The 14,039-nt window shown below is 38.0% G+C and overlaps 8 protein-coding genes across 8 annotated transcripts; 1 reads left to right on the top strand and 7 right to left on the bottom strand. All coding sequences in view use genetic code 12, as the record gives it.

The window, feature by feature from the left end:
- Positions 1–325: 325 nt before the first annotated feature.
- Positions 326–1,660, bottom strand: SPE2 (adenosylmethionine decarboxylase; the record flags this gene model as incomplete). The annotated part of the gene is made up of 1 exon (XM_036807776.1): positions 326–1,660. The coding sequence occupies one exon, from the start codon at positions 1,658–1,660 to the stop codon at positions 326–328; it is 1,335 nt and encodes a 444-aa protein (XP_036664579.1).
- A 1,293-nt stretch (positions 1,661–2,953) lies between these two features.
- VPS1 (dynamin-like GTPase) lies at positions 2,954–5,047 on the bottom strand (the record flags this gene model as incomplete). Its single annotated transcript, XM_036807775.1, has 1 exon — positions 2,954–5,047. One exon carries the CDS (start codon positions 5,045–5,047, stop codon positions 2,954–2,956), a length of 2,094 nt encoding a protein of 697 aa, XP_036664578.1.
- A 262-nt stretch (positions 5,048–5,309) lies between these two features.
- CPAR2_303910 (ADP-ribose 1''-phosphate phosphatase) lies at positions 5,310–5,792 on the bottom strand (the record flags this gene model as incomplete). Its single annotated transcript, XM_036807774.1, has 1 exon — positions 5,310–5,792. One exon carries the CDS (start codon positions 5,790–5,792, stop codon positions 5,310–5,312), a length of 483 nt encoding a protein of 160 aa, XP_036664577.1.
- Positions 5,793–5,974: 182 nt separating this feature from the next.
- CPAR2_303900 (uncharacterized protein) lies at positions 5,975–7,093 on the bottom strand (the record flags this gene model as incomplete). Its single annotated transcript, XM_036807773.1, has 1 exon — positions 5,975–7,093. One exon carries the CDS (start codon positions 7,091–7,093, stop codon positions 5,975–5,977), a length of 1,119 nt encoding a protein of 372 aa, XP_036664576.1.
- Positions 7,094–7,157: 64 nt separating this feature from the next.
- PUS4 (pseudouridine synthase) lies at positions 7,158–8,321 on the bottom strand (the record flags this gene model as incomplete). The annotated part of the gene is made up of 1 exon (XM_036807772.1): positions 7,158–8,321. One exon carries the CDS (start codon positions 8,319–8,321, stop codon positions 7,158–7,160), a length of 1,164 nt encoding a protein of 387 aa, XP_036664575.1.
- Positions 8,322–8,430: 109 nt separating this feature from the next.
- CPAR2_303880 (uncharacterized protein) lies at positions 8,431–9,135 on the bottom strand (the record flags this gene model as incomplete). Its single annotated transcript, XM_036807771.1, has 1 exon — positions 8,431–9,135. One exon carries the CDS (start codon positions 9,133–9,135, stop codon positions 8,431–8,433), a length of 705 nt encoding a protein of 234 aa, XP_036664574.1.
- A 343-nt stretch (positions 9,136–9,478) lies between these two features.
- CPAR2_303870 (uncharacterized protein) lies at positions 9,479–11,638 on the top strand (the record flags this gene model as incomplete). Its single annotated transcript, XM_036807770.1, has 1 exon — positions 9,479–11,638. The coding sequence occupies one exon, from the start codon at positions 9,479–9,481 to the stop codon at positions 11,636–11,638; it is 2,160 nt and encodes a 719-aa protein (XP_036664573.1).
- A 61-nt stretch (positions 11,639–11,699) lies between these two features.
- On the bottom strand, positions 11,700–12,542 carry CYC3 (holocytochrome c synthase; the record flags this gene model as incomplete). The annotated part of the gene is made up of 1 exon (XM_036807769.1): positions 11,700–12,542. The coding sequence occupies one exon, from the start codon at positions 12,540–12,542 to the stop codon at positions 11,700–11,702; it is 843 nt and encodes a 280-aa protein (XP_036664572.1).
- Between the last annotated feature and the right edge of the window lie 1,497 nt (positions 12,543–14,039).

The following is a 14,039-nucleotide window of genomic DNA, read 5'->3' as shown; positions in this document are numbered from 1 at the left end:
CCGTCTGAAAAATTTTCAAAACAATTTTTATTCCTGAATGGGAACAAATTGATTTGTTGATGGTTATATGCAGGAAATGTGGCTCAATTAGTTCTTGCATGTCGCTTCCTTTTTTAATTTTTTTTTTGCAACCAACTGTTCCATTGGCCAATTAGATCAAACTATATTACATTGGAGAAAAGTTGCTTTTGGAAAGCTTGATAAAACTTAAAGCTGGCCAAAGCTATGATCTCAATGATGATCACCCGATTTCTCAAAATTTAGAGTTGCTTCAATACAAACTTTTCACATTAAAACTAAAAAAACTGTCACAACTGTTACTTTTTCAAATCTTTTCAAAATTCATATACAACAAATGATACTCATTTTTCAAATCATAAACCACTTTCTCATGCTTCTTGTACCCCAAATCTTTCAACAACAACAAATCAGATTTTAACAATGATTGATAATTGGCATCATATTCACAAATTTCGTTAATCAACGTCATTGAAAATTTACGAGGCATGAAAATTTTTAAAATTTTGCAAAGTACATGAGTTATGGGGTACGAAGATTCATTAAAGGGGAAATTGGTTTCAAATGATGCATAACTCCACCCAGATTCCGGCGTAATATGTAATGTGTAATAGTAGCCTCCCTTGACGTTGGAGCAAATGGAATTGGATGAATATCCACATGGTGTAAACGCAAACGCATCGTGAATAAACTCAAAATTGGTGGCTTTAGTGGTTGGTTGGGAGACGCCATCATAATCACCACTGGTAGTAACACACTCATGCTGATCGCGGTCATCATCATCCTCAGAAAGATCAGATAATGATGGTGAAGGCAAATGAGTATTGACATTGACTGGATCAAAAATAGAGTCCAATTCAGTTTCAACCATGGTATCGAATCCTAAATTGTGTCCCAAATCATCGTTTTCATTTTCGGCTTCATCACCAGGTTTTCTCGAATAAATGAATTTACCAGCACATTGAGGGTCCAACTCAGTCATTAAAATTTCAAAAGTTTGATCAACAACCTTGTGTTGGTGGCGAGTCACTACCCCCTTTTGTTGGTGCTCTTCTTCTCCTTCTTCTTCCATTCCACCAACATAAAGATACCAATGATCATCACTAGCAAAATTTCCCACAATATAGGATTTACCCAAACTGAAAAACTCATTCAATAATGAAACTTCACTTTTCCAATCCCGGTGCACATGAACTTGTTTATCAGGAAACATAAACGATCTTCTTGAGTAGAAAATCTTGTAAACATTTTTGCTATCAATAGACGTGTCAAGATAATTTTTCACCGTTTCAAACAATTGCTTCAAACAAGCCAATGTAGTTGTAGTTCCACAAGTTTTCAATATAACCTTGTGAGGGAAAACAAATAATGAAGATTCACTTAGTAAATAAGCATCCATGAATTTACCACTCTTCATTGACAAAATTTTACAATTGACAAGATCCAAAATCTTGACCCATGATTCCATGGGGATGGCTCTCAATCCTTCAGTACTAGCCTCACTTGGCACATCTGTTTCGGATTTCCAAAACCAAATTTCCAATAATTTTTCAGGACCTTCAAAAGCAAAAGTCGAGTCTAAATTCTTTGATAATTCATGATCAACAAAACTATCTTGGTAGTAAGCTGGAGGAGCAACCATATCTTTCTTGTACTTACTGGTATATGTGTAGATTCTTTTTGTTTTTTGATTCTTTAAGCTCGGAGTGTAAATTCTTTTCGCTATTCTGCTTTTCAATTGAAACTTACTCTTGTAAAAATAGATATGTCTAATAATGTCTTTTTCTTGATTGATATTTCCACAAATGAAACGAAGAGAGAAGTAGCAAGAAACGTTTCAAATTTAAAATATCAATAAGGCTGGGTTGGATGGATGGATGTCTGTTTGTAATAACGTAACTTCTGGTGACAGCTTTTTTTCGAAAACTTCTTTTATGCTATAAGTGGGGTGGACAAATGTCAGCAAATTTTGATAGTGGAGACGATAAATATAAAACTCTCGAACGACACGATAGGCAAAATGAGTTTGTATTGTAAAGTATAGGAAGATAAATTGAAATTTGGGAGGGTAAAACTGTATGATTTTCTATTACCCTGGTTCAATTAGTTTAGCAATGTAAAATATCTGATTATTCAGTCGTCGTCCTTTCTTATTCATGAAAACTTTTCAGCAGTATTCAATTCCCAAGATGATTGAAAGCAACTTGGAAAAAAAAACCAAAAAAGGGGTCTCTTTTTAACGACGTACCTCTTTTCTCTAAGCAAAGACTAAACCTGGTGGATGAAGCTTTGCAAAAATGGAAAACAAGGGGTAAAGGTGCAAAGCAAGCAAGCAATCAAGTAGATGTTGTAGTGCACCAAGTGAAAAATTAAAAGTTTCAAGTCAAGTTAGTTCCTCTAGTGAAATTAATAACAGTAGTTACCTCTAATTCGATTGATTTATAAGGTCTTTTCAGCGTTATACGTTAGCTTTGATTGAGTTGGTTGAAATTTTTTGAAAATAATAATGAAATCTCTTTGGGTAATAACAATGCAGATGGAAATTTTTTTTTTTTTATTTTTCATCATCCAAAAGTCACGCGCAAGGAACTCCTTTTGTGAAGAAAAAGAGAGAGAGAGAGAGTGTGTGTGTGTGGAAAATTTCTTGCAAAATTCAATAAAGGTGGAGAATGAAACTAAACAAATGATTTTCACAACCGATTGTAGGGAAGAAAGTGGTAATTTTCCAACTTGAATGGTAACGTACTGTCTCAATAAGATGGTTGTTTCTTTGATGGAGTCTCATCACCATCATCGACTTGTCTTTACATCATACCAAACGGAACTCCTTTCTTTCAAATGATTTGGTAGCAGCGATTTGCACTGCCATAACACCACCACCGCCACTAACTTGGTTCCATTTGAAATCTTATCAAATATATTTTCTCTATTACATCTACACACTAGACACAATTTCACTAGCATTTCTCAACACTTCAACCATTCTAATACACTCTTTCCTCTTTTGCACCGTCAATTCATTCTCCTTCACCAAATCAGGCAATTCAGGATTATTATACATCTTTTCCAACAACTCCTTTTGAATTTCTTCCTTGGATCGGTTAATCAATTTCAATACAATGGCCTTGGGAACAATATCAGCCACTGTTCTCTTGACAATGTTGTAATATGACGAAATCAACAATTTAATAACTTCAGTCTCCATTGTTTCTCTTTCTGTCATGGTACCGGTGGCTCTCAATACTGGTGGAGGTGCTTCCATTTGTTGTAATCTTTTCTTGTTTTTTGATGAAAAGAATCCGCCAAAAAATCCATTACTATTTTCTTCATTCTTGGGGATATTAGAGTTAGCAAGTGCAGCTTGTTGTTGTTGTGCTTGTTGTTGATTAGGTAATGGTTTGCCAGTCTTTGGGTCAACGGCAACTTGTGGTTTTGGGTGGAATTTCTCTTCAACATATGCCATTGCTTGAGTACCAGTTAACAAGTCTGGATGTGCTGTATTGATGTAAGTTTCCTCCAGCTTGATAATATCAGAAACAAAGCTATTTGTTGGGACTAAAGCTTCTCTCAAATACTGGATAAAATGATTTGACAATTGTTCTTTTAAAGCTGGGTACCTTGAGTATTGAGGTTGACTGATAATTTGTGACAAGATACGCACCAATTCATCAAAAATCAAATTTATACATCTAATTGCGGGATCTTCCATTCTTTTAATTTGTTGTTTAACCAAAACAGTGAAAGCAGCAGTGCCCACAAACAATGAAGGTGCAGAACCTGAGGTATTGTGTAATATGGTTCTTATATCAGCATCCTTGATTTGGTCATATGGGTCCAACGCAGTAATACCATTCTTGAAAATTTCATGAAACACAAACGAAATACGTGCACCACCAGTCAATTCAGCCGAACTCAATTCTTTTGATTCACCATCCAAAATTCCCGTGTAATCTTTAGTGAAATTTGTAATCATATTCAACGCAATCGAAGCTGGTGATTCGGACATTTCAGGTCCCAACAATTGTAACTCCGATTGATATTTTTTCAAAGAATGTTCAATCCTCATCTTGATATCAGGTAATGTGCTCTTGATATGATGCAACAATATACCATTCAACTTCTTGGCCAAATATGGAGTACCACAAAATTGAGCCTTGGCTCTATACGACGGATGGTTTTCAAAAAATGCCGCTTCATCTCTCAATGCATCTCTAATTGTCTTTTTCGTTTCTATATCCTTTTGACCTCTATTAATCACAGGCACATACCCAAATCTCAAGGGAATAACTCTGCCCGCCAAGATGTCAATAACATCGGTACCTTGATCCATAAGATCAACTTTTGTCAAGACACCGATAGTTCTTGATCCTTCTGGATCCACTTCTCTAGCCAACTTCAATCCATCAGAGTTGGCCAAATCAGTATTTGCCGCATTCACAGACAAGATAATGGCATTGGGCTTGGAAATAAACTTCATAATCATATCCCTAATTTGTCTTTCAATATCCTTGGGTTGATCACCAACGGGAACTTTTGTCAATCCTGGCAAATCTACCAATGTCAATGTCAATACATGTGGTGAATAAATCCTCAAATTAATAGGCACTGGCGAAATGCCCAAATTCTTCCCGGTCTTGGCATCAGTCTCCCGAACAATCTCATTTCTAATATCTTCGAAATTGTAAAACTTCTTTCCTGGTAAATGTAAAAACTCACCCCATTCATCAGCATTGTTTTCCGTTTGTCCTCCATCTTCGGTCGAATTGATGTCAAGCAAATCCTTTTTGTCTTTATTTTGAGATGCTCTTCTATTAATCAATTGTAAAACCAAAGGTCTCCTAGTAACAATACCAGTACCTCTTGGTAAGAAATCACGACCAACAATATTTTCCAAAACTGAGGATTTACCTGAAGATTGGGATCCAACAACAGTGATTTGTGGTAAATCAACTGGTGAAGAAGAGCCTCCACCAAGAGGTGCTAAAGCATCCTGTAACTTGTTAATAGTTGCAATCAAATGTTCATCCATGATGGTGTTTTGAGTTGTTGCTACTTTGTTATCAGAAGTATTCGTCGTTTGTTTCTTTTTTTGGGTGGCACTTACTTTGATTTTGAGAGAAGAAAAAACGTTGCATTTTTGATCGAGTGAACACGACTATTGATTTTAAGAAGAGATAGTGAAAAGGCAAGAGCCGACTACTTTACGCCTCGTATGAGTCAAAGCAGTGGCACAATATGATTCTGAACAGTACTAGATCCACCACACTCTTGCTCTAACTCTAATTCCCCCTTTAAAGAATATAAACATTGAAATCTAAATCTTTTACTTTCTCCAACTCAGCCTCGGTCAACTCCCATGGAACACCAAAGATGCCAGCATTGATCTTTGGCATATTGACAACTTTACAATCACCATTACTTTCAACATCAGGAATCAGCTCTAATTGCTCAGCTAGGTCTTTCAACGATTCATAAGTATACGAAGCAATTCGTTCAGGTGATTGACTGAAATCACTAGTGAACAAACAAGCAATATAGATCTTGCTGTCACTGAAATCATCTGCTTTCAAAAGTAGACTCTTACCTAGTAGGTTGTGATTGTTGTGACAAAAATTGGAGTATTCGGAGTTGGCTTGTGGGAATTTGGTTCGGAAAACCGCAGCTATTCCACCTCCCCAGCTACCGCCGGTATTACACGCGTGTGCTAAAACCACAGCTTTGCCTGAATGAGCAGTATGACGAAACAAGTCTCCAGTTATGTATTTGACCACCATTTAATTTTGGAAGATGCAGAAGAGAGTGGTTTGGGGGAGAATGTGGAGCTATTTTTTTCTAGTTGCTCTTTACGTGGTATCGCTGGATGCAAATAAGAGGGAAAAGGGGTCAAATGTTGTCAACGATCATGCATTGAAATAGGATATACTTGAACAAACAAATCTATCCCCAAGCTCTCGTTCTACTTGAACTTTATATAAACTATTTCTCCGGGCGAATGATGCTTTACACCATTGAAAAAAAATCCTTGTTCAGATCCACACCCAAAAGTTTCATAAACTCTTTCAACTTGAGAATCAGTATCGTCGTTACCATACCCTGTCTCCTCATAACTGCTCATGAAAGCAAAAGTTTGATTAAATCTTTCTACAGCATCATCTTTCTGCTTGACAAATCTATCGTCGGGTGTAACCATAAAAAACTCAATCTCATCACCTCTTTCAGGTTTCGCTTCTGGTGATAATGCAATAATGTCAGCTTTTGCACCCCATCCACCACCTCCCGCGGTTACTTTGAATCTCTCCACTATGGTACTCCCGCGTTTTCTCAACTTCACAAACACTTCAGTATCTTTACTCTTTAAACTCATCAATTGCTCATTATTCTCCAAATACTTTGCCGCAGGATTTTTATCAATCGATTTCAACAAGTTCCCTACACAATTTGTAATCTTGAACAATTTTCCCGGGTACAATGGCGTCCATTTGTCTTCAATTTTCGCTGTTGCATGGTTGGGAACTACACCTCTTGGTAATGCAACTTCCAATTCACATAAATGTTGACCTGAATGAGCGGCATTTGTCTCTGCATCAAAATAGAATAAAGTAAGTATTGATCCAGTTGAAAAAACAGTATTGGCCAAGCTGATTTTTGCGTCCATTTCATGTCTCAACTTCAAACTCAAATGACCCTGAAGGTTTTTCCAATTCTTCCTAGCAGTGACGGGATTGATACCATCGCTTTCTGGTGGTGGTGTGTTCAAGTCATCTCGTTCTTCCAAAAGCAATGAATTAGCGATTTTCATACGATGATCAAGCCAAAGCTCACTAACACCATTTCTTGATGAGGATGGAACCATTGTATCGATTCCGGCTACCACAACTTGCAAACTGTGCTTTTGATGTAGTTCAATAACATCTTCAATTATTTGCGGCAAGTTCGTGGGGGTAGAAAATATGAGAGCCGATTGCGGTGTGAAGCTCGATGGAGGTTGTAGTTTGAATGCTAGTGGGCTTATAGTAGATTTGGCATAGAATTGAGAACTCTTGGTTTTAAGAAATCGAATGAACTGTCTTTGCATTGAGGTGGAAGCTTTATATATGCACACTACACATAGAGGATCACCATTTTTTTTTGCGTGTTTCTCATTTTTCAACTTTATCAATTGTTCTCTTTTCTCCTCGTGGTGCATCATCATCATCATTTGATTCTTCCTTAGATTCTATTTCCCCTTTTCCCGTAGTTTCAACCTGTCTATCTAATGCAGCAAACTCTGTTGCCAAGTCTACATTTTCTCCACCTTGATCCAACACTTTTTTCAAAATTGGACCCCATATGTCCTCACTTTTGTCAAAATCCTCCATTCTAAATACATTTTTCTCCAATTGCCACTCCGACTGTTTAACTCTGATTAATTCAACCATGTAAGCTGCAGATTCCATGGCTCTGCCAATATCACTAATCAAACTTCTAATGTATGTGCCTGATGAGACGTCCGATACAAAATGTATCAATGGCAACTTCTCCGGTTGGTGCTGGTCATCTCCTAGTAGTTTTGGCCTAACATCACCTAGATCGCCTTCCGAAGATTCTAAGTACTCTTTGGAATAGTACAAAGGAGAATCATTCAAGGTGGGATTATTCATCAATCCATGTTCCTTTGGTACACCATTTTCATCCAACTCACTCTTGAGTTTGGTAAACTCATGGTCTGTTGAAAGCAAATCATCGTCGATGACCTTGATATCGTTTATTCTTACTTCTCTCACTTTTATCTCCTTCGGCAACGGTAATCCTTGTCTAGCATACTCATAAAGTGGCTTCCCATTAACCTTCAAAGCTGAGAAAATGGGCGGTGTTTGTTTAATATCTCCCACAAACTTTTTCACCGTCTGCTTCACCAATTCAGGGGTTATATGATCAACATTCGTCTTTGTTATAATCTCACCTTCAGCATCACCTGTTGTTGTGGATATACCTAGCAAAGCTTTTGTTTCATAAGTCTTTTGGCATTCAGATAAGTAATACTGCAACTTCTTTGTACCCAATCCAACTCCAACAACCAAAACACCGCTAGCCATTGGATCCAATGTCCCACCATGTCCAATCTTAATCTTGGTACTATCGGCTTTCTTTTGTGCACGGTTCTTCCATTTCTTGTCTCGACTTAGATCGTACAATACTTTATCTTTCATTGCCTTTAAATCGAGAGCAAAAGTTTTGGATTTGGTAAATATCTCTTGAAGTTCGCCTATACATTTTGCAGAGGAGATGCCCGATGGCTTGTAAACCGCAAATACTCCATTCATTGTAGATAAGTTGTGTACGATGAGGGTTTGTAACAATTTTCATTGTCGAAAATTTGTGAGATGTCGATGCCTGCGAGAGTAGCATCTACACAATCAACAAGGCATGTTATCAAGCATTTGTATCTACTTTCGGTACATAAACTATACAAATGGATAAATATCCCATTTTTCGAGGCGATACAATCGTCACATCCTTTGGCTGTAACTTGACATTGACATTTTCCACATATTGCTCTAATTCCAACACTTTTCTCTTTGTAAAAGTTCGTATTCTGAGCAAGTTCATTATCGAAATAAATAGACCACCGGTAAGTACCTCCATAATGTTCTCTATCAAAGTAGCCACACGGAATGGGTAAAATGCGTCATACAACATTCGGTTGATTGTATCGATAATATCAAAAAGTTCCCCCTCCGATATGATCTCCTTGAACCCAATAATGTCTGAAGTCGTCCCAAATACACCTCCATCATACAATCCAGTTGTCACCTCTCCATGTTCCTCAAGTTTTATTGCTCCTGCTTCTTGACCAGGGTATATCGTTGAAAATTGTGGTGTCAAATCTGAATAGGGATTATTGTCATAGCACCTCGGTATTCGCACAACCCTCGTATTACGAAAAGTGCTGGATGACTTATCTGCGAAATAGTTAGGAAAATGGTTAATCACAAGTGCTGGGTGCGATGATGATGAATCTTGAGTTGGTGCTAGAAATTCGTGGTAGTTGAAAAAAACCAATTCGGGGTCCTCTTCCTTTCCCTTCAGCAAACTGTATTTGTCATTCACAAAGCCATGTCCATTCTCATTACTCATAAACGCAACTCTATGTGGATAAATTGTGATGCCATGGGAAGTAATTTATTTCAGAAAAAAGTTGAATCCTGTATACAAAATGCACAGATCTCGGCCACTAGGGATACATATAGGAGGAACACCTCTGCCCAAGCAAGCGGTTTTAGCTATTCCATATGTCCTTAAACTTTACCCTCTAGTAGTCAGACTATCTATTTAATGCACACACGCCTACTTCATTCGCACCATTAGCTTTGTCTCTTTTTGATCTTCATCTATTGGTGCATGAAGGACCACCCAAAAGAAGAGAGAAAAAGTGAATCAAATTTTTCAAACCTTTTTCAGTTCATTTCAACATCACTAAATGCTTCCCTATAGACAGTGTATCAGCAACAGCTCAAGAGTGGTCAGTCAGTTAAGGCGACCTAGTGTGAGAATTGCTACTCAGATCAATGTGCTCGTGAGAGCTCAGTCTACTCAAGCAGCCGCCACGGAGCCAGTCTCAGTCCCGGAAACTTCAAAGTCTTCAATCACACCACAACAAAAGCCGAAATCTGCTTCCACCCCTAAACCAAGAAAAGTAAATCACAAGTTAAATGATATCTCCCAGCAGATCAAGCAGACAATGAAGTCTGACACCGGTTTGAATGAAGCGAAGGAAATTTTTGAAGAGGGTATTTCATTTCTTCGTGAAGTTCAACAAAACGAATATATATCAGACCGAGACTTGTATAATGCTTTCTTGCCATTGGCCACGGAACTCCTCAAAAGAGCCAAGCAATCAGGCGCTGATTTAGAAGAGTACCTCGCATTGTTTGTGAAATACCGTGTCGCCCATCAATATCATTTTACTGACGTTGCTGCAAACTTGTTGAAAAATGAGGATGGGAAATCAGCCACTTACCAAAAAATTATTCAAATGTGGGTTATGTTTATTGAATACGACAAGTTGAATTTTATACCAAATGCGTTTGTTGAAACTAGCGATCCAAGAATCAGGTACAACAAATACCAACTCCCCCACATAGTTTACTACGCTTATGTTTTGTCATGTATGTTACAGAGCATACCATATTCAGAGAAAGATGCACTTCGGTTCTTTGAAACTAATAAAGTGCCCTTTTACAATGAGGTGAGGAATACTCTTTCCAACTATGGTGTTTTCAATAGACTTGAGTTTGAAAAATTTAGAGAATGCCTAGAAGATGATAGAAAATCCAGAGTTGATCCGAACAGTTTACACATGTTGAGTAGAATAAATCGTGCCACTGACCGAAAATTGTTGGATGTGATTTACGCTGAAATTGCCGAGATTTGTGAAAAACGTGATTTGAAAATTGAGGAGAGGATTATGGTGCAATTGATGGAAAAGTATCTTTATTATGATGAATATGATCAAGTGTTTAGCATGTTTCAAAACATTATGAAGTCTGGCATTTCACCCTCGATTGATGCTTGGAATTTGGTTCTCAAAGCCATGATTAATCCTAATAGATTCAACAATGCATCACCAAAACAAAAGGAAGAGTTTATGCAAAAATTTGAGCGTACCCTTAAAACAATTCTTGCAAGCGGTCTCAAATACAACGTAAATACTTTGAGTTCAATCATTAGTGCTTATGCGATTGCAAATAAATTCGACATTGCTGAAGACTATGCTAAACAATACGCTGGATTAGGAATTAATGATGCAGCAAAAGATGGAATTTTGAGAGGATTGATTTTCAATGATAAAATCGCTGAAGCTGAAGCGAAAATGCAAGAGTATATCAAAGACGGCACCAATTACAAACCAAATGTTGGTGTTATGAATGATTTCCTCACCTACTATTTCAAAAAGCAAAATTACAATGCCATCTTTGGTATCAATGATTTTATGAAGCAACATGGGATTGAGGAGAATGTTGTTACGTTGACCACTATGATTAATGCATATTTCAAGTACCTTGTTTCCATTGGGAAAAGTCCTAATCTCGGGGACTTTTTACAATCATTAAAGGGTGCGAAATCACTCAATGAACACTCTTTTGCATCTGTATTGAATGGGTTGATCCAGTCAGCCAACATTGATGCTGCAAGACAGTTGTATAAAGTGTTGAAGAGAAAATTCCCTAGATCTGCGTGGATTCAGAGTAACATGTTGACAGCTGAGATAACCTTGGGTGATGTCGTCGCAGCTGAGCAAATTTTTGTCCATTACATTACCAAAATTAGAAATGACCCCATTATTTGGAACACAATGTTGAGAAACGTTTTACTTCGTGATGAGAATAAGGCATTGGAATACTACGAAAAGATGAAAAAAGCTGGTGATGTCAAGCCCAATGAGTATACATACTATTTCCTTCTTGATTATTTTTACAAGAAACAAAACAAACAGGTGGTGAAGAAACTTGTGGATGATTTGGCCCAAAGTTCCTTAACTTCGTATGGCACAAAGTTACCCAACGTTCTTTCTCAAATCCATAAAACAGTTGTCGAACTCCCATCACCAATCTTGGTCAAAATGAAAAGAAACTCGTAAAAAGCAAAAACAATTATATACACATGTAAATACAAAATTAAACCTGCATACTTCGACTTCCTCAAAACTCATCAACTTCACCCATTGCCTTTTTCCAAACGGGACCTGCAAACGTGACAATCCTATCGCGGATACTACCGAAATCATCCAAGGCGGGTCTGGTATCCAACATGAACGCTGGCATACCCGTTTCCTCATCATCAGGTGCACTATAGTAATCGATAACGTACCTAACTTCTTTCCAGCCTTGGTTCCTTCCTTGACTTCTCAACACGGTCCAATCATGTCTATCAAATGGCGGGATGGTGTTGAAAGTTTCAGGAAACAATTGACCCAACCACAAGTACATTCTAGCTTTTGGTGATAAATCGTGCGGTCTTCCAGTAAACTTTTTCAACCGTGGTTCAACCTTGGTTTCCTTTGTGTACTTGTCCTCCCATTCCAATATCTGTTGCCAAGCACCTTCATTGAGAAAATTGTGTACTTCAACCATAGATTCTACGGCATCTTCTGGTATACCATCTCCTTTGCCCTTGGCTAGCATCGCATTAAGCATTTGTTGTGGAGATGGGTACTCCCATTGGCCTTGATCAGGTGATTCGCCTCTGGGAATGGTGGATATGGTTCTTTCCGTAGACAACCTGATTTTCTGTCCCGGTGCAAGTTCACTTGATATTGCCATCGGCATATTGTTCATGGGGTTCAATACCTCGTCAGAATCTTTTGCAAGAACTGGGCATGTCGGTGCTGCTGACGAAGGTGAGTTTGATTTTGTGAATGATGAATGATCAATAGGACAAGCCAGTAGCGACGACGACGACGATGATGGCAAAGCAGCAGGTTTTGCTGTGCTTAACTGTGAAGAAGATGCTATATCAATCTTGTCTGCCCAAAACCAACCCATAATAATGCGTAACGTGTGTCTGTTGAATATGTTTTCAGCTCTGTCCTATGGAGATGAGATTAATTTTGTTTACTAATGACGTTTTAGTGTAAAAAAAAAAAGAAATTTAATTCCGAGCGATTGGTTGGGGAACAGAGTTGAGGTGAAAGCGTGTTGATACTGTTGCAAGCGTACTAGAGACTCCATAAACGAGCACCACTGAAGGATATTCTGAGCCATCGGGTCTTCTACTGCTCACTCTCATTCTGAGTCTTGGCTGTAAGAAATACATACATATTCCGTTAACCAAACTTTTCCACCCGTATATCGTTTTCATTCCAATTTCCAAGCAGACTCTTTATTGTTTGAGATTCAGGGAGGGGCATATTCATACGTGTTTCAAAGCAGCATCAAATCTGCACCAAGTCCTTTGCAGTTTTTGTAGTAATTTGCACGAAATCTTTTAAAAAGATTTCATTGTTGTCCATTCACCCTTCAAGAGATTCTTTTATCGGAGGCATAGTTACTGTACCGATTATACAACCGCATAGCCTACCCATAAGTAAGCTTATATTAGTTAACAATTCAGACAGCGTGATTTTCCTAAATTTATTATACGGATAAGATGTAAAGGTGAGGGGAATAAGTCCGGTATCACATATATCACATGAAGGTAATTGTACCCCTTTGGATCAATTTGCTTGAGGAGCACCCTTTAGTCATAGTTGAGAGTCTAATTTCAAACATTATTGAAAAATCGTTTACATTGTTGTGCTGCGTTAGACGGCATTTAAGAAACGTTTGCCTGTGGTTGCAAGCATGTTGCAACAGGAAAAAATTTCTAAAATTCCATCGTCTAGAGGTATGGTTTCTCCGCAGTTACTTTAGTGTGCCCATGAGTTGTAGACTCCTTTTGCACTTGGGTCTAGTTTCAAGCAAAGAAGGACAATCGTGATCTGCTCTACGATACCATTTCAATAAGCTTTGTTATCCGCGTTTGCATTACATGGATCCAAAAGGGTATTTTCATCACAAGGAATGTGTAGTTTCAAACGTGCGATGGAGAGTAACCGTATCCATCAGTTGTTGCCTTTGAAAGCCACAATCTATTGTTGGTCACTTACAATCGATTTACAGCGTTCGCCCGTTGAAATTGGTTTCCCTATTTGGAAAAATTACACTCTTATTGTCAAGGATAGCTAAAATCAGTGTCGGTGATAAAAGCGACCACAATAGATGACAATTTAGAGCAGGAACGAGAAGTTTTAGTTTGTTGGTTATGAAAAAGACAACTACAAATTAGTTTCAACGCAGTAACTACAACTAGTCGAATATCAATGACATTCTCGTTTCATTTTGTCAACGTCACATTTCAGTGATCCGGTCCAAAATCGAAAATCGGTGTTTTCATTCCGGACGGAATTCGTTTTCAGCTACGGAGTTGAAAATGGAGCTGTAGCAACTCTTAATCCCTTTGCATCCTTGTATTAGTGACAACGACATGGGCAACGACACAAA

Source organism: Candida parapsilosis, contig 005806 (assembly GCF_000182765.1).
Source record: "Candida parapsilosis strain CDC317 annotated contig 005806".
In the NCBI taxonomy this organism is placed as follows: Eukaryota; Fungi; Ascomycota; class Pichiomycetes; order Serinales; family Debaryomycetaceae; genus Lodderomyces; species Lodderomyces parapsilosis.
The sequence above is the reverse complement of the archived record's forward strand: the minus strand, read 5'-3'. Positions and strand labels throughout refer to the sequence as shown.